The sequence below is a fragment of the Bidens hawaiensis genome, unplaced genomic scaffold (assembly GCF_021521415.1).
Source record: "Bidens hawaiensis isolate Kalapana, Puna unplaced genomic scaffold, B.hawaiensis_p1.1 tig00026584_1, whole genome shotgun sequence".
NCBI classification, from domain to species: Eukaryota; Viridiplantae; Streptophyta; class Magnoliopsida; order Asterales; family Asteraceae; genus Bidens; species Bidens hawaiensis.
Genome location: NW_027494263.1, coordinates 37,935 through 56,818, shown reverse-complemented (window position 1 = coordinate 56,818; position 18,884 = coordinate 37,935). Strand labels below are relative to the sequence as shown.

The following is an 18,884-nucleotide window of genomic DNA, read 5'->3' as shown; positions in this document are numbered from 1 at the left end:
TATGATGGCGTGACGCCACATGGTGCATAACGCCTTCATAGGGGCTTCATCTACTACACATGGTCTTATAAGAACTTGAGTAAAACTCGAAATAATGTTGGGACTTTTGCAGGTGGTGGTAATGATTTTATAATGTTTTTGGGTATTTTAGAATTCCTTATTTGGTTATTTGGTGGGTTTTACGAGTTTTTAAATAATGATATTTTTATGATGTTACAGCTTACTAAACGTATTTCTTTTATGTTTCTATACTTACATATTATGATACTTTTACTATTAGGCAAATTAAAAACAAGCAATCTCACATTTTGTGTCTTATCCTATAATAATTCTATCTTTAAGAATCACTATAAACGGTCAAACTTTTCAATTATTTTCATCTCAATGGACATCCGTTAAAAAACAATTAACATCGTTAAGTTTTTTCCGAGTATCATACTGATGTTTTAAAGCTTTGATCAAAAGAAGAATACGAGTCGAATGATATAAACTTATTTTAAAACGGTGATCCAAACAACGAAACAATTTTTCAATTCGAGCATAAAATTTATCTAGAGTTGAAGTAAGGTGAATAATATAGGGACTAAACATGTAGGTTACGTCTTTATCTTGTTACGTTATCTTCTTTATTTATTTAAACTTTGAAGATCGAACCCAACCCATCATAACATAACTTCAACTGCTGTTTAATCCATCAGTATCTGTATTTGATCTTCTGGTCTGCTGCATATATATGCAACTCGACTCCAGAAGCTTGCACAAATCCACTTGCATACTCAATTAATCAATCAAACAAACCCCAACAATAATAATAATAATAATAAAGTAGTTTATCCAACCGCCTCGAATTTTTCAACCCCAGTGATATATTTTCTTTCATATTTGGTTAACTCAACTAGATCTGTATACACCATACCATCATGATGACGAGACAACAACGTCACCAAGATCAACAATCCAAGGCTTTTTACGAGCTTTCCGCTTTGATCCTAAACCTAATCCGGTACCCTCCGCCGTCCGGCGAGGTTTCTACGCAGCGGATTACGCCGGCGGGATTGGCGTCGATGTTATTGGGGGTGTCGTTGGCTTTGATGTTTTGTGGGTCCATCACGTTTTTGATAGGGTTTTTGTTGATGCCTTGGGTTATTGGATTGGTTATGTTGTTGTATGTCGCCGGGATTGTTTCGAGTTTGTCGATTCTCGGTCGGGCGATTTTCTGCCATACTTTGGCTCCGGCTTCGCCTCGAAAGACCGTTCCTGGTATGATTTTGTTGGTGATTCATTACTTGTATTATAATTTCAGACTTTCAGTTATGTATTATTATATATAGCCTAAGTTGGGGTGACTTAAGTTTTGTCGTCTTCGAGATTTTGGGTGCCCACGCAGTACTAAAAGACGGCCCTTATATGTTTTGTTTTTTTTTTTTAAAATGGATGTTGGTTTTGAATTAAATACATTATAAAAAAGGAAACCGTCACTAAACAAAATGGGTATTGGACTGTCAGTCTATCACTATTGGGCCCTCTTACGGTCTTATATGTTATTACTTAGTTTAAAATAATAAAAAGTTGGACTCAAAAACTGTAAGTGGCGGTCAAGGGCCCGCCTTGCCTCCGAGCTGGCCCTGACTTACATTTTGGGACGATTTTAGAAATATTAGATGGTGTTTAGTGGAAATTTGGAGTCCTAAATTATATATGTAGATGAACTTGTTTTTGAAATTAAGTGTTGGTTTGTGCACATTGTTGTATGCCTTTTTGAAGGAAAATATAAAGTTATAGATTTGTGTGTGGTCACATAGGAATGATAATGAAGCTGTATTGATTGAACTAAAAATCATGTACATCAATTTTAGATTTGGAAGTATTATGTTTGATGAACTTGCACAATGAGTAGGACCAAAGGGGTACCAATGTACCATGATGTTAAATATGTTTCTAACATCTTTCAAGAGTCTATATTAAATGCACTTTATGTTATTATGTGTGGGATGTTAATGGTCCATACTTTAGATTTAGATGCTACTGAGTACTGGTCTTGAAATGAAAAGATTAATGAAAAGATTTGAGGCTGTGAGTTTGTTATTAATTGTTAATATTCTTATCATGTAGCATGGAAGCTGTTGTGAACCGGGAGGGAGATTGTTGAAGTGCCCGGAAAACAGTTAATAGAGATCTTCTTCAAGTATTTGTGCATGAAGAAACTCTGGATGCTGAATTATGTATGAAGATATATACAATATATAGGCTTTATGTTTTTTTTTTCTTTTTAAGAAAGTTGGTGGTGGTGGTGGTGGTGGTGGTGGTTGTGGGTGTGCATTCTTTACCTGTGGAGGTGAGCTGTGTTTTGGTGCTTATGATGGATGATTATTATGTGTGTTAAAGCTTTAATTAAACATGCCACTGATGGTGTTATGGACTTTTTTTTTCTCTTTTGTTGCTTTTCATACACATTCTTTTGTGGTTTTATTTGAATAACTGATTTAACTCATATAACATCATTGTTCTAATTTGGAATGGATCATAATTCTGCTATGATTTTACAATGCCATCTTAACCTTAAAGGAGATGCCTGAAGTGTTCTGTTTCTTGTTGGTAGAAATGTGATTGTTAGATCGATACTAATCGTTAATTGTTAGATCAGTACTAGTTGTTACTTATAAAAGACAGGTATACTCGATCCTAAAAGCCATTTCAGACTAACGATTTTAGGTGTCTACAATGTTGGAAGAACTTTGCACATAGATGTAGCTACAAAGAGGAAACCATGTATGAGCTTAAAAAAAATCCTTTCAAGCTAGTGCAAAATATGGCTCGCACTTTTCAGACAAGTACCACTGTACCAGGGTAGCGAACGAAGTCAGGCGATGGAAATTCTGTTTTAACTATAGCTTTTAGGCAACTGATCTCAACCAAGAAGCATGGCTTGGTGACGACTATCAATTAGTAACATGTCGTCAAGACGCTGTAAAGTTTGTGTTTGATACAACTTGTAGTTCGTTTCCTTCATGTCATGAACACGGGTTCACAGGAGCACTCTTTTGACTCGTATTCCTGATTCTGGTCATCTTTTGACCTCTAATTGTTCAAACATGCTAAAATAGAATTCCAGTTGGATCAGACTCTCATCATCTGCTGGTGTGGAAGCAGTTGAATTTAACTAAATACATTCTGAAACACATCTTGTAATGATGATGATCACCCTCTTAGAAACCCCTTGGTTGCTGTGAGGAATGCTACTCTGGCTGCAGCATGCATAAACATGCTTTCACAATACTCTCCTAAATAGGTAGACAGGGTACAGAGTGAAGGGACTTTCGGTCAAAACGTGTAGGTCAGGTCAAGTTAATACAAAATGTGTTCTATCCATAACAGATAATTCCTTTGCTACCGTTAGATTCAGTTAAATTGCTAACGGAGAAAAGGTTGACACTGCACCCATTTTTACATGATGCAATTGTTTTCCCCAGTTAAGAAAGCCAAAGTCAACTGCATATATAGCAACAAAACAAAAGGCAATTATTTACCTCTACTTGATCAGCATGTTGATCGATTTGCATAAAAGTTTCAGTTTGACAAATCGTCTAGATTTTCAAACATTGTAGAAAAACAAATAACTGCATAGAACGCATATCTATCAATCAACCTTTATTATGGTCCAAAATATTGCAAATTAGCACATAATGAATCTCTGCATGCAAACCAATGGAAATTATATCATAGCGCATCAAAACAAAACATCTCATATTTGATCCCTTAAAACACATCATAAAAAGCATATCATCATGTCATGTATCCCCTTCGAGTACTGCCCCAATTAAAATCTTAGTTTTGATGAAATACCAAAAATGAAACAATCATAACAAAAAATCTTCTCCAGTAAGGTGACAGATGTAGCCTGATTAAGCTCAAGCATAATTCAACCGGAAAATGTCATTGAGAACATAAAAGCTTGACTGCGGTGTCGGCATTAGATGGAACATCTGAAAACGATGAAAGAAAGAATACTTAAAGATTAGCTGAAAAACTTATCACAAATGAGTTAACTCCAAATTCCTTAAGTTAGAAATAATGACTAAAGCAATGGGTTATGCTTCTTCCAAGCTATAAATAATGAGAAGATAAACTAACTTAAGGAATTTGGAGTTGCTTATTCTAAACACATGTTTCAAAGGGTAATAAGGAGATAAGAAGTTATAGTGAGCAAGTCTAAACATGATTAAGCTGAATGATGTTAATGAATAAGTTCCATGAAAGAATTCATCAGAGATGCTAACATAAGAAAAGAATCTTAAACGGATGTGACCTTCAACCCAATAACCACATACATTTGACTTCATATGTGTGTGTAATAATAAAGAATGTTATGAAAAAATAACTAAACAATATGTATTATGTTATACATAAATTATAACTGAATATATATATATATATATATAAATAAATATAAATTTATAAATATGAAAAAACTAATTAACAAAGTGTAAACAAGCTAAGCCGAGCTCAAGCTTGAAAAAAAATTGCAAACTGAGCTCGAGCTTAAGAAATAAAAATAGAAACAAGCCGAGTTCGAGCTCAAGCTCTTTGTAAGTTATACGAGCGGAGCTCAAGCCTAGTCAACCTCGGGCTAGGCTCGTTTGCACCCCTAAAGTCACTAAACAAACTCCTTTCAAAGTTCAATAATTAATAACCAAACTGTTCTTTAGAGTAGGAGTGCAAACAATTCGAACCGCTCGCAAACTACTTGAGCTCAGATCAATAAAAAGCAAGGAACGAGACAAGCTTAAGCCTCGAATAAAGCTCATTTAGTTATCAATCCCTTGCGTATTGTTAAATTTCACCTAAATTGTAGTTCTGTGTATTATAAGGTTTGTCTCAAAACATATAAAATCAATTAAACACGTATATTCTTTAATTAATAACTAACTAACAAGACAAACCCTAGCTTGAAAAAACAAGTATACATCACAAATTATTAAAGCACTGGTACAACAGACACTGCACAATGTACCTGGCTGAACTTAAGAGCGTGTTGTTCACCGGAAATGAAAACAAGCATGCCGCCGGAAGGACCAGACGGCTGGCAGTCAACGGTGGTGATGCTGTGCTTGCACTGTTGGAAGGGGAGTGACGTCAGCTTGGCTAGGATGTTGGTGGAGCCTTGGATCTTCTGGCCTTCGAATGTCAACATGGAGGAGTCCTGGCCACTCTGGCTCGGTTGGTGTCGAATGTGGAGTAGTAGTGTTCCACGAACGCCTTCGCTACTGCATCTGGATCCATCGCCGCCCAAGGGTTTTTGTGAGTGGAGGAGATGAAATGAAATGAAAAGAAAAGTGAGGGATTGGTGTTTTTGTGTGCTGTTGTTTCAAGATATGATACTTTTTCTCCCTTCTATTTTGTTAGATTTTCTTAAGGTTTTTAACCGCGGTGTGTAACAAACTGAAAAAACTGGAAAAAACCAAAAAATCCAAATCGAAAAACCGAACTGAAACAAAAATCGACAGTTTGGTTTTATATTTTTATAAAAAAAGCACTAACGGTTCGGTTTTGATTTTGCATGTAATAAAAACCGAACTGAACCGAATTCCTAAATTTTTGTTTTATTATATTTTATATTAAGTAATTTATAAGAATTTAAGAAATATATTATGTAACTCAAATATTTTTAATCAAATGTATAATAGTCTATTATTTTTACAATTAACAATATTATGTATACTATTCATCATTCATTTTTTGTCAACTTTTTTTTCGGTCTATAATTTTCAAGCTCAAATGGTAAAAACCGAAACCAAAACGAAAACCGAAAAACCAAAACTGAACGGTTTCAAAAACCGAAGTTTTCGTACTCAGTTTGGGTTTAGCCAAAAACCGCGCCGAACTGCACCACGCACACCCCTAGTTTTTAACGAGTAGGGTGCGGAGGAGTTGAGCTGTTAGCGAGCTACTTGGAATCTGATTGATAAAAAGAAAAGGCACGAGTTTTATCTAGCTTGAGCCTCAATTAAAGCTCATTTAGTTATCAAGCTCTGGCTCGAGCTTTTTATGAGAAGATCGTTTAGCTTTGTCAAGTTTTAAGTAGCCTAGTGTAATATTCATTTTTTACCTTTTTAAGCTTTCATGTATCTATTTAACACTGACAGCAAAGTTTGAGTTGGGCTTTGACTTATTCAAGGTATTGCTGATGAGCTCGAACTTGTAAAAATGACTCACGAGCCGGGCTTTAACTTTAGAAAAAAAAAAGAGCTTGAAATAGGTCGAGTTCGAGTGACGTGGGCCCAAGTGTAAAAGAGCGGGCCATAGTGTTTCTGGAAGCCCAATATCGCACTTCAAAAGGGGCTGCGCGAAAACGGGCTTAACTTGGGCTGCGGGCCACTGTTTCAGGCGTGCTACCAGCCAAAACAACCGCTGGAACGTGTTATGGTAACATGTCGTGGGCGGGTTGTCCCGTTTATTTTTCTGAAATAAGCCTTCTAGATACATTTTTTGGGCACTTTTATGTTTTTTGTCTACTTTTCGGGTTTTGTTTTGGGCTGTTGTTGGGCATGTGGTTGTTAGTTTCGGCCCAATCCCATTTTGGATTTTCTATTAATATGCTATGAATATTTGTGACTGATCATTGATCAGAATTAATAATTTTTTTTTTTGATTTTTCAAATTTCTGCCTTTTGAGTCGAATTTGGGGGTTTGGGAAGGATCATCACGGATATTCGTAGAATCAACGTGATTAGCCTTCGTTCTCTATTAGTATGCTGCATCATCGAGCCTAGTCAAGTGGAGTTGAGTCAACCTGCGCTAGAACGAGCTCGAAGTCAGCTTGCATTTTAAATTGAGTCGGATTGAATCAATAAAAAATTTAATACTAAGTTGTAAATGTGAACTTGAGTTTTTGATCAATATTAGAAAAAAAAATAGAAAAAACTGAATTCATTAATTAAGTTACATTGTGATAAGTTGAAAAAAAAAAGTTGTGATTTAAAGGTTAATTTTTTTTAATTGGCCCTATACTAATGTTAAAATTACTTAAGCAAACTAATATTGGCTTGTCTACAAACAGAGCCAAATTCAAACGAGTTTTTTTTCAAGTAATTTTTTCAAAACATGCTTCGAGCCTTAAGATATTTGAGCATGATATTCATCTGGTCGTTTCATTAACCAGTTTCTTGGAAAATTCATTATTGTTTAGGAGTTTATGAGAAAAAAAATTGATTTATTAAACCAACCGGACTAAAAAGTTTGATTCATTAATTAACCAACTTAAAATTGGGTTTTAACTTTTAAATATAACGTAACTGGATAACGAAAAAGTTGTGAATCCCCTTTTTTAAACGTAAATAAATCAATTTCTGATACAAAATTCTGATATAAATATTTAATTTAACTTTTAAATATAACTTTTTTAAATAATTTGTATAAAATTGGGTCATACTACTATGCCTAAACCAATAGTATGTGAAAATATTAGACAGTAAAAAAGAAATAGAAATTCAAGATTATTTTATCTATAACTAAGATTGATTGATTATTTACCTAGTCAAAACTTGATTTTTTCAACTTTTGTTAAGTTTTAATTGTTCAATGGTATATACTTTGGTTAACTTGATTCAACTTAAACGACTAAAAGTAGACTAATTAAATCATCACACATGTGATTGACTTAGTTTGGGATACTCTGTCGTGTTTCATTATGCGATATTTGGTTATTTGTTGTATAAAGTTAGTATTTAAAAAAAAAAAATTCAATGTTCAAACCTACATTGTTTGTGTCGATTTATACGTTTAAAAAAGTTCCCAATATTTATATCTGTGTTTTAACTTTTAAATATAACGTAACTGGATGACGAAAACGTTAAATATTAAATATTAAAGTTATCTAACCTAGGATTAAATAAAAAATATATATTTCAGTTACGCGTTTTATCAAACACGAAAGTACGAGTTTGAACGCAATAACGTAACCAACCAATTGTACAGGTACAACTAGACTTCTTACATGACTCGTATGCACGTCTCCTTTATCCAATACCTTCCTGCCACATCATCAAAATACGTGTTCTAACCAATCGGCGCATTACACGTGGAATATCTGTTGGTGTAACTTTTAAAAGTCAACAACAAATCTCAACCTCTCGGACCTTTAAATCTTCATCTACACCTCCATTGTTTGGCCATCTTTCATCAACAAAGCTTTCAAACACAATAATTAAGGCGTTATTCTCACTTTCTCCGGCGAGTACTCGAATCTCTGCACACAATCATGGTAATATTATTATTAATATGTTTGATGCTATGAATTTATTGTATATGTTTATAATGCAGCAGCATTATTGTATGAATTACAGATGATTTCTTCCGTTTGAATATCGTTTTGAATTGCATTATCCTGCCGTAGATTATTTAGATTCGATTTAAAACGTAATTATTGCATCGATTTATCGGATTAGGTTTAACGTGTTTCTGAAATTAATTGATCGGTTAATCGATTTAGGAATTACGTGCTTTTCGGATTAGATTAGGTTATTGTGTTGATTTATCAATTTAGGTTTAACTAACACATTGCTGAAATCAATTGATCGGTTAATCGAAATAGGAATTACGTGCTTTTAGAATTAGTTTATTCGAATTAGCTTATTGCATCGTAGCGTTGCGCATAATGACATTCATTATGTAGGATGTGATGTGATGTGATGTGATGTGATTGTGCGTAATCTGCAGTTGAACAATGCTGATTCTTTTTGTTTGTATCATTGTTGCAGACAACATCAAGGCGTCTTGCAGATAAGAAGGTGGGAAAGTTCGATAAGAACATCACAAGGCGCGGATCTGTGGCCCAATCATCCACCAAGAAGGGCAATAGTTATCCTGTTGGACCTATTATGCTCGGCTTCTTTGTGTTCGTCGTCATTGGATCATGTAAGATTAATCACCATTTGGAATCATAATAATATTTAATTCAAAGATGTCTAATTTGTGGTTACTTTTGATCATCCTCCAGCTCTGTTTCAGATTATCAGGACGGCTACAAGTGGCGGAATGGCTTGAAGATCTAATACAATTTCACTAATGGCTGTATCATTTACTTTGTTACTTCTACAGTTTTACACTTTTTAGAGAACCATTGTTTCTTGACTATTCAAAATATATCAATCTGGTTTACCCTATCTGTTATTTTTATTACTAGTCAAGTGTCTTGCAACACCACTTGGTGTAGAATCACAGATCGACTTGCTACAGCCCAAAACATTACATATCGAACTGAGCTTGATACGAAGTATCATTAACACGTGCAGAAAAAACTTTAACAAATGAAGTGGACTTACAAACAAGTCTTTATTTCTCCACATAGTTTACAATTAACATACACAAAATGAAAATGAAAATACAAAAACTGATAAGGAAACATGATTATAACCAGGAACCTTAAAAACCAATATCAAGCTACTTCAGTTAATGATGGATGAAAAGCCGTACCAATAACAACCAGCCCCATGCGCTCACAATTAGGAACCTTCAACCATTCCTTCTTCAATATATCATAAGTAACCAACCGTCTCTTCGTTCCATATTCTAGACATAACATAATAAATCCCCTGTTACCCAAACAGGACATCTTAACACGTTTCCCATAAAACTCTAAACTCATAACATTTGGCATTCTGTCAACCTCCTTCCACAAGAGAGTCATCTTCTGAAGCTCCCATACAGAAACACAACTGGCGGCACTCTTTGTCACCAGCCCCACCATCATAATCCTGCCACCACATTCCACTAAAGCAAGGTCCCTTGACAGTGGCGGTTGTGGGACCAGATACTGCTTCCAAACCCTAGACTCCATGTCATATGACACAATCCCGTATGGGTGTGACCTTAAGATATATATCGACCCATTTGCGGCCACAGTCTTGAACCTTATAGACCCTAATGTAAATGGCACATCGATACAATCCGGCATGCTTCCTAAACATGTCCACTTGTTGATTATGGAATCATAAACTTCATACTTACCTTCAGTTGTAACCAACATGATTTGATAACCATAGCCCCCATTATTTGTTTTTTTGTTCAACATCATTGTAGCAGCTGGTTGTGCCCAAAATCTTTTTGGTCTTGCGGGTAATTTTTTGAAAGAGTTGGTTAGAGGATTACATACATAAAAGTGTTTAGATCCATTATCATTAAAACAGAGTAGACCACCAGCTGAAGCATCAGGAAAAACGGACATTTTATTTCTAGCAGGCAACTTAGGAATTAAAATGTAGTACCATTTTGTAGCAACGGGATCATACATGGCTCCTGTGTTGCCATTTTGATGATGCATGATGTAAAACCATGGTTGTGGTGGCATAAACTGAGCATATTGAAGTGTGAAAGTGTTGGAATTGAGCAACGAGTTCCAATTTTGGCAAACAGATCTGAAACGGAAGAATGCGGGCAGTGGAATTCTTGCAAGTACAATCTCGTGTAACTCTTCTGGAAAGTTTCTCCAGATTTCTTCCTTCAAAGACTCAGAACTTTCGGTTTGTTTTCGGTTCTTTTTAGTTTTCTTTGGTCTCGTGGCCTTCATTATGATCTTCTCACAATCGTTTTCACAAAAGCTGTTTTCAAGATTCATAAAACACCATCTGCAAACAAATGTATGAAGAACATGTTATATTAACAATTGTTTTGAGTGATGGCAAATCTAGAGTACTTAAGGATTTAGAGGTAAAGAGATAATCTGAATAAGTTTCGCACTTCCACCATATCCAAACGCTAGAAACTAATTGTGTGCTACATCATACATGAACATGCAATAATTAAAGATTCGCATTGCCAAACACACACCTATACAAATTGCAGATAGCAGTGCCAATAAGCTAACAATACTGAACAATGAACACACAGTATGGCTACAGATAGGCATTTAAGCTATGAATCCACTATTATGTTCAGAACACATGCTAATTGACCAGTTCTCATAAGTCAATTGAAAGTAGTGCTGCAAACAAACCGAACATCCGACGGGAAGTTCGTTTGTTTAATAAAAGAACGAACATGAGCAAAGAACTTCATTCAACTAACTAAATGAACAATCGCAAACACAGGCCATGTTCTTCCAATTATGCTTGTGAACGTTCAATAATGTGATCATTTACATCCGTTTATGTACGTGAAACTTTTGTATGTTTATGTTTGTGCATTAATTTTAGTACTTTTTAATGACTTTTCTAACCTTATAATATAAATTTAAGAAACATTATCAACTATAAAACAAAAAAAAACACGACTATTAACATGAATGTTAAAAAATGCACCAACAAAGACTCGATAGCCATACTGAACCGTTGAAACTGAAACCATCTCAGTCAACCAAATAAAATAAAATACTGTTTGTGTTCGTTCGTTTGTGGTTGTGAACCGTTCACGAACAAGTTCAATTCCTTAATCGCTTGTCCGATCAAAAGCTTAACATTCACAAGGCCTTCGTTTACAGCCTAATTGATTAGTTCTCATTAGCATCAATTTACTATCACCGACAATCAAAACATAACTGAATACAATATCTGAGTTTAGAAACCCTAATTGAAAACAGTAACCGATCGGAACAATTCGGTAACGTGAAGAAGAACCTGTCATGGTGGTGGTGAAGTGGTGGTGGTGGCGTGAGCGACGGCAGAACGGTGGTGATGGGAGGAGGAAAACCACCATGGAGATCTACGAGTTCTTGGACTTGATGAATAAGTTGCCTGAACATCTAATTAAAACCAACCCAACATTCATCAATTCTCTCTGTCTTATTTACACAACACCATTTCATTTTTATTTTATATTATTTACCACAACTTTTATTTTTTTTTAAAGTTTGTTAGTGGATTACCACATAATCAAAGAATATTATTGGTTGTTTGCATTATCGTAAAGTGAATGGAGAGTGAAAGTGATGTATATTTTTTAAATTTCGACCATGATTTTGGTTTCTAGATCCAACAAATTGTTTGTGAATATCTCACTTTGTATTAGGTGACATCATGCCCATTATTTGGAAATTTTACTTGGTAATAGCTATGATATATAAGATGGTTATAAGAGTGTGAAATTGTGTTTCTCATACTAGTTTGGTTATCTTAAGTATACATATACAAATGTATTACTTGATTTTTTCGGTTTTTAACATATTATTAATTTTGTGTTCTAACTCTAAGAACCCTTTATTGAAATCTCAATAAAATAATTCTGATTTTATATACTCATTTAAAGCGAATCAAGTTTACTTTATTCTCAATTAATTTGGTTTTTGTTACTTATTTATCACTTAATTTCTGAGGTAGATTTGTATTTTCTTACTGTTTCATAATGACGACAATAACGTTAGAAAGCAAAGACTAGTAAAATGTTAGCAAATTCTTACCAAGAATAAAACAAAGGATCACACAAAATCAACATCAATCTAATTAAGGCGTATTATTTAATGTAGCCATGAATTTGATTCAATTGAAAGAAGATAACTTTATATTCTCCACATTTTCGATGGGACAAGTGCCTTTTATAAAAACCAACATGTTTATTGTCTTTTAAGTCCACAATAAAATCCCATAAATTAGAACCCTTCTTATTTTGGACTTGTGAGTCAATAAAGAAAACCGTCCACCAAGGCTAGATGGGCACACCTGTTAACCGAGGTTGAATGAACAAAGTCACTCCACGAACAAAATCATTCCCAAATTGAAGCCGAGGAATCACAACAAAAGAAGATACGATCAACATCTTCATCCACCGTAACATGGAATGGACATGAACTATCACTCCCCTTGGATATGGCAGATTTAGTGTTTTAAGTTTACAAAAAACCTAAGAGTGATATTTCAATCAACATTCAACATATATAATGAAAAAACTTTGATTTTCTAGTAATAGTTTTTAGTTTAACACTTAAAAGAAAGCATACAACTATTTTATAGGAGTGATATTTCAATCAACATTCTATATATATAATATAAAACCTTCTTCCGATAATAGCTTTCAGTTTAACACTTAAAAAAAGCATACAACTCTTTTATAGGAGTGATATTTCAATCAACATTCAACATCCTAATCCTAATACTAATAAACAAAAAAATAGTTAATTGGCCTACTTTTGTGCCAAGTGTCACACCCTAACTTAGGGCATAGGAGTGTGACCACAAATTATAACATGTTTTATAAATATATAAGAGTTTAAGGTTTAAAACGAAAGTATTTATTTAATATATATTATGTTTCAAAGTCGGGAATTGAACACTCGTTCCGGTTACAAAAGAGTTTAGATGACAAAACCATAATCTATATTATTTTATAATATAAATCTTCAAAGAGCCATAAGATCGTCTAATTGCTAGCTCCCATCTCCCAACATCTTATTCCTGATTATCTGTAAAACAATTTTATAAAATACGCCAACAACACATACTGGTAAACATGCTAACTTTAAAATATTTATGAAATCATTTAGCTCATACTCGAAACAATTAGCGACCCTCTAGACCGGCATACCATTTATATCACACTAGTCCAACCCTCATAGCCCTATAGACTGGCTCAATGAGGTAGGGACATGGTACCACGTGTGGAGGCGTATGCCTACCTTCTACCACATATGCAAGGATCCAAACACAAGTATAACTAGCCCAATTGCCACCAGATACTAAAGTTTTAGGGAAACAATACCCCATGTAAACTTTGGTTTATGGGTAAATGACTCGATTAAAGAGTTTATAGATATAAGCGTATTCACCTTTGATATGATCAGCGTTTTCACTTATTATGATTTGAAGTTACCTCGGAGCTATAGTACGAGAACACCTTGTATAAATATGATGTGTTGTAAAACACATTAGTTTTCCGCGCTATTTATCATTGTTTTAATCACTTATTTATCTAATATTTAATGTTTTTAACTTGTTTTAGTATGATCTTACATGAATATGTATTTTGTAGGTTTCGGGTTTAAAGAGAAAGAAACCGAGCTTTGAAATAGATTTAGAGGCATTTTATGCACTATTATTGAAGAATCAAGTTAAAGGCCCAGCCCATATCCATTTTGTGAAGCCCGTATGTGTTATAATATAATAAACAACAAGAAAACAAACCCTAACCAGCCTCTAATCTCGAAATCAGCAGCTACACCAAGAAGAAAAGAAGAAAAAACGTTATAAACCCTAGCTTTTGTGGAGGTTCGACCGCAACAACTAAATGAGGACTAAGAGAAGTGAGATGCCAAGAATTGAAGTATATTCCAAGTGTTGAAGCATCCAAGAGCAGCCACTAACATTCTATTACATCTTCATATACTTTGTTTTGGTTTACGGTTCATATTTACTTTGTTTTTTTTATCATAGAATTGATTTCTTTTGCAATTGATTTAAAGATTAAGTTGTTCTTGATTATACTTGATTGTTGAATGATTTTATTAATAATTTGGATGAGTAATATGAATAGGGGTGTTCATCGGATCGGATAACGGGTTATTCGGGTTATTCAGTTCGGGTTATTCGGATTTGAAAATTTTTGGACCCTATACGAAATCCGATCCGATCCGAATTAGGAATATTCCTATCCAATCCGAATCTATCCGAATTCAATTCAGATCAGATTCGGATAATATCCGAATAATCCGAAATTATCCGAAATAAACCTAAAAAATTTTCGTATTTTTTTGTTCCTAACATTCAATAGTTTAGAATCGCAATAAACATACAAACCGGAAAATACGAATTACTCTTAAAACAAATTTAAAGTTTAAACTTCAAATAATAGTCTAATAAATATACCAAACCGGAAAATACCACTAAAAACATGTTTTTTATTCGGATTAAACGGATATCCGAATAATCCGAACAATCCAAATTTTTTCAGATTCCATATCCGAATCCGAATTAGTTATTCGGATATTCGGATTGATCTGATCCGAATATCCGAATAAGAATTCGGATCGGTTTATTTGGGTTTCGGTTTCGGTTTTTTTCGGATTTCGGATTTCATGAACACCCCTAAATATGAATGTTTTATTGAGTATATGTTGTTGTCCATTTAAGATGATTGGCTAATCTTGTTAGTTCTACCTAGGCTTGATGATAATTGTTTAAGTTTAATGAGTTTTATGGATTGTTTAATCAAAAGACTTGAATTGCTATTGTAAAGTTTGTTTTATATATGAATTAGGTTGTGTTTAGTTGCTGGGATTTTATTAATATTACTTCATAAACATCATGCTTTGATTGATTGATTGTGTTTTGATTGATTTTTACATGTTTGATTCTAGACTTTGTGTTTAGGGTATGTACAACCATAGGGTTTTGTTAATTGAGTTATTTGATAAAAATCAGCAGTTTTACACCTTCTTAGAGACCGATAGGTGATAAGAAGTTAGGGTTGTCTCATAGCCTTTGCATGCTAGGATTAGGATTGCGCGAGAGCGAGTTCGGTTCTTGTCTGGTTTGGATTTTTGAGCGATTAGTTGATCTAATTTGTGTTAAATTGAATTGTTCCTCTATCCTTGGTTGTGTAGTATTCATTTCCATTAGGGTTGAGTGTTGGTGAGTCCGAGAGGAGAGTCGACATTAGAACACCTTAGTAATCGTTTTCCGGCTTGCTTTTCTAATCAATTAAGTGTAGTTAGGGTTTGTTAGTGAGACCGAGAGGTGATCTAGCTAGCTTGAGCGAACCTTAGTTATGTCATATTTAGATACCGATGTCGTGAGATCATTCAATCCATTTACTTGTTGAGCCGTCAATTTGATTCTTACCTAGGTAGACGTTTTCTCCATCGTATTAGTTAAGGGTTGTCAAGTTTTCTAAGTTTGGTAAGTTTTGTTAGTTAGTCCAATTAGTTAAGTTAAATTAATTAAGTTAGTCTAAAGTAAATTAAGTCAAGTAGTTTTTAATAATAAATTTAATTAAATATTATGTAGGACTTGGATTAGGGTTTATAATATGAGCCGTTCTCACGTGTCTTCGAGTTCTATATCCGAACTTTCCTTATCTTTGCTATACGCGACCGGTACACTTGTCGTTTGTGTGAACTAGGATAGATTGTTTGGTTTTTAAAGATTGATTGAGATTCGTGATTATTATTTATATATATTTTCGCACATCAAAATCTCTAGATCAAATATCTAGCTTCAGACCTTTAGTCCGTTTTGTATAACCATTGTCATTATAATCATTTATTTGTTTAAACATTTGGACCTTTAGTCCCTTTTTATAATATGGAACATTTCTTCTTCAAGAAGAAACACATGAACAAGGTTTATTCTTTAAGAAGAAATATTAATTTAATTATACCTCCGACATAACAAACCTTATATTTCTAGGATATAATAAATAATATTTAAACTATATCGTCCACTTATGAAAGCTTATATTTACTTTATATTTGATCAAGGTAAGGGCAATACCCACGACTATGTCTATGCCAATAATAATTAATATTCGGGCAAAACCCATACCTTATGCGAGTATTATGAATAAAATGCCTAAGCTTCAAGTGGGCGTCACTCCTACTAGTAGTCGGGTATTTGAAAGAAAACAACAACACTTGCACGTACTTCGAGAATTAAACCCGTCGGATCGTCAGAACCGTGGCACACATTTTGAGAATATGTGTGTGCTATAGTAGTGAGAGAGAGGTTGATTGGGATGCCAAAATGCAGAGCCCGTCATATTTATAAGGCAAACTTTGGGACCCTTCACGTATCGCGATGGAGTATGAGAAGCTCCATGGCGAAGCGCGTGGATCTGCTACACCGTCAATGAATATTTTAATCCGTAGCGTATCGTGAAGGACCTACTCCTTAATTCATCATGTAGCGCAACATAGGGCGATAGCCCTGCTTCGTCATTATAACCTAGCCACATGGCCTGTCAAATCGTGCAATGTGTTGTCACGTGGTGCACCACGTGTTCGTTGACCGTGGAGAACACGTCGCTTATCGAAATGAACAAAACTTTGTCCATCGCGTAGCGCGAACTCATCTATATCTTGAATGTGATGAAATGTCTATCTCGTACTGCGATAAGTCTCTTTTTGATCCGTCACGTAGTGCGATGGATCTTCAAACCCGAATTTTCATTTTTAACCCTTTATTTCAATATCTTGTCAAATTTAATCCAAAATTCCGAGATGTTACATCCTCCCTACCTTGGAAAGAATCTCGTCCTTGAGATTCGTTAAAAAAAATGTGGGTATTTCTTCCTCATTTTTGACTCTAACTCTTATTAAAATTCCGGTGCTCTTCGGGAGTTCCATATTTTCTTGACTAAATTTAATTTTCGCCTTTTAAGTTTCTTAACGTTAAAATCCTCAACTTTTAGGGGTTGTTCTACAAATTTAAGATTTTTGTTAATATCAACGTCCCTTAATGGCATGGCTAAAGTTTCATCTACTAAACACTTTCGTAAATTAGAGATATGGAATACATCATGTATTCCTTTCATTTCTTCTGGCAGTTGTAAGCGATAAGATATTGTACCGATTCGTTCTAAGACTACAAATGTTCCATAAAAACAAGGACTTAGCTTTCCTTTCTTTCCAAATTGTACAACACCTTTTCATGCCTAATCGCCTACTTGAAATTCTAACGGTTTACGACGAACATCAGCATAATTCCTTTGACGATCTCTCGCAGTCTTAAGTCATTCATGAATATGTAACACTTTATCTGTGGTCCCTTGGACTATCTCGGGTCCAGACATTTGATTATCTCTCGTTTCAGACCAACATCTGGCGTTCTAGATTTACGTCCATATAGTGCTTCAAATGGTGTGTCTTGAATACTTGTGTGATAACTATTGTTGTATGAAAATTCAATTAGAGGAAGTTGGGTATCCCAATGTAACACCCTGGCTTAAGTGGAAACGCCTGAGTGTGACATGCAATTTTCTCAAAAACGCACGTGACACTATTGAGTGACAATATTTTCGTTAATTCATTTAAAGGCATCAAGTACACAAGTTCATAATAAAGAAAATACGAGGACGTGAAACATTTCAAACATTTATTTATAATATCCTAAGTCTAGTGTCTTCATCCATGTCATCCTCTAATAATTGTACCTTTAACATATATATAAAATAATATCAACTAACTTAATAGTTGGTGAGTTCACACAGTTTAAATACTACATAAAAAGAATTGTACAATTCCATGAACTTGTAAAACGCAAATAATGTTTCTTTACACTTGAGTCAAGGTCTTGAGTGTAAATAATAAATGAAGGTCCCTTCCCATTAGTACCAACCAACGTACTCGGATCGGAGTCCCATTTCCACTCGAAACACGGTCTTGAGTGCAAAGGGGGGCGTATGATCATACTTATCGCAGAAATCCATGCACGTAATCATGAGCAAGTAACACAAACGTCCATGATATGAATTGTAGTTTGAAAATATGAATAAATAAGAAATTGATTTGATAGGATATATATGTTACCCTTAAAATGTATAAAAGCGTTAAAAAAAGGGGTGTGAGAAACTCACATTTGAAATTGATGATAACTTGGAAAAACCGAAAGAATGTTAAATGAAACCGAACGACCGAATCTTGCAATATAAAAATAAGAAATACGGGAATTACTAACTAACTTACGGGATTATAAAGTTAACTTTGATTTATAGAAGTTAGGTATTATATATTTTATGGTATTTTATAATATAATATTTATTTTAAGCTTTAACGATTTATTATTATTTTTAATTAGAAATTTATCATTTATATGAGAATTATAATATTTATAACATATTGATTTTTAATGAAATTTAACATGAAAATCATTACATAGCGTGTTATAAAGTTAACAATATGATATTTAATATTATAATATTAATCGGGTTTGTACGAGACTTTAACGTAAATAAAAGTTGGATTTTAG

General features: G+C 34.1%; 3 protein-coding genes and 1 pseudogene across 4 annotated transcripts; 2 read left to right on the top strand and 2 right to left on the bottom strand.

The window, feature by feature from the left end:
- Positions 1-672: 672 nt before the first annotated feature.
- On the top strand, positions 673-2,806 carry LOC143573527 (uncharacterized). The gene is made up of 2 exons (XM_077058382.1): positions 673-1,260; positions 2,113-2,806. Exons 1-2 carry the CDS (start codon positions 921-923, stop codon positions 2,127-2,129), a joined length of 357 nt encoding a protein of 118 aa, XP_076914497.1. The 5' UTR covers positions 673-920; the 3' UTR covers positions 2,130-2,806.
- Positions 2,807-3,735: 929 nt separating this feature from the next.
- LOC143573526 (nuclear transport factor 2B-like) lies at positions 3,736-5,281 on the bottom strand (annotated as a pseudogene). Its single transcript, XR_013142445.1, has 2 exons — positions 5,012-5,281; positions 3,736-3,983 (listed from the first exon to the last, which is right to left on the bottom strand). The product of XR_013142445.1 is annotated as a nuclear transport factor 2B-like (transcript).
- A 2,677-nt stretch (positions 5,282-7,958) lies between these two features.
- Positions 7,959-9,159, top strand: LOC143573525 (uncharacterized). The gene is made up of 3 exons (XM_077058381.1): positions 7,959-8,260; positions 8,757-8,913; positions 8,996-9,159. The coding sequence occupies exons 1-3, from the start codon at positions 8,258-8,260 to the stop codon at positions 9,040-9,042; spliced, it is 207 nt and encodes a 68-aa protein (XP_076914496.1). The 5' UTR covers positions 7,959-8,257; the 3' UTR covers positions 9,043-9,159.
- A 135-nt stretch (positions 9,160-9,294) lies between these two features.
- LOC143573524 (F-box only protein 6-like) lies at positions 9,295-11,756 on the bottom strand. The gene is made up of 2 exons (XM_077058380.1): positions 11,610-11,756; positions 9,295-10,622 (listed from the first exon to the last, which is right to left on the bottom strand). The coding sequence occupies exons 1-2, from the start codon at positions 11,732-11,734 to the stop codon at positions 9,434-9,436; spliced, it is 1,314 nt and encodes a 437-aa protein (XP_076914495.1). The 5' UTR covers positions 11,735-11,756; the 3' UTR covers positions 9,295-9,433.
- Positions 11,757-18,884: the final 7,128 nt, after the last annotated feature.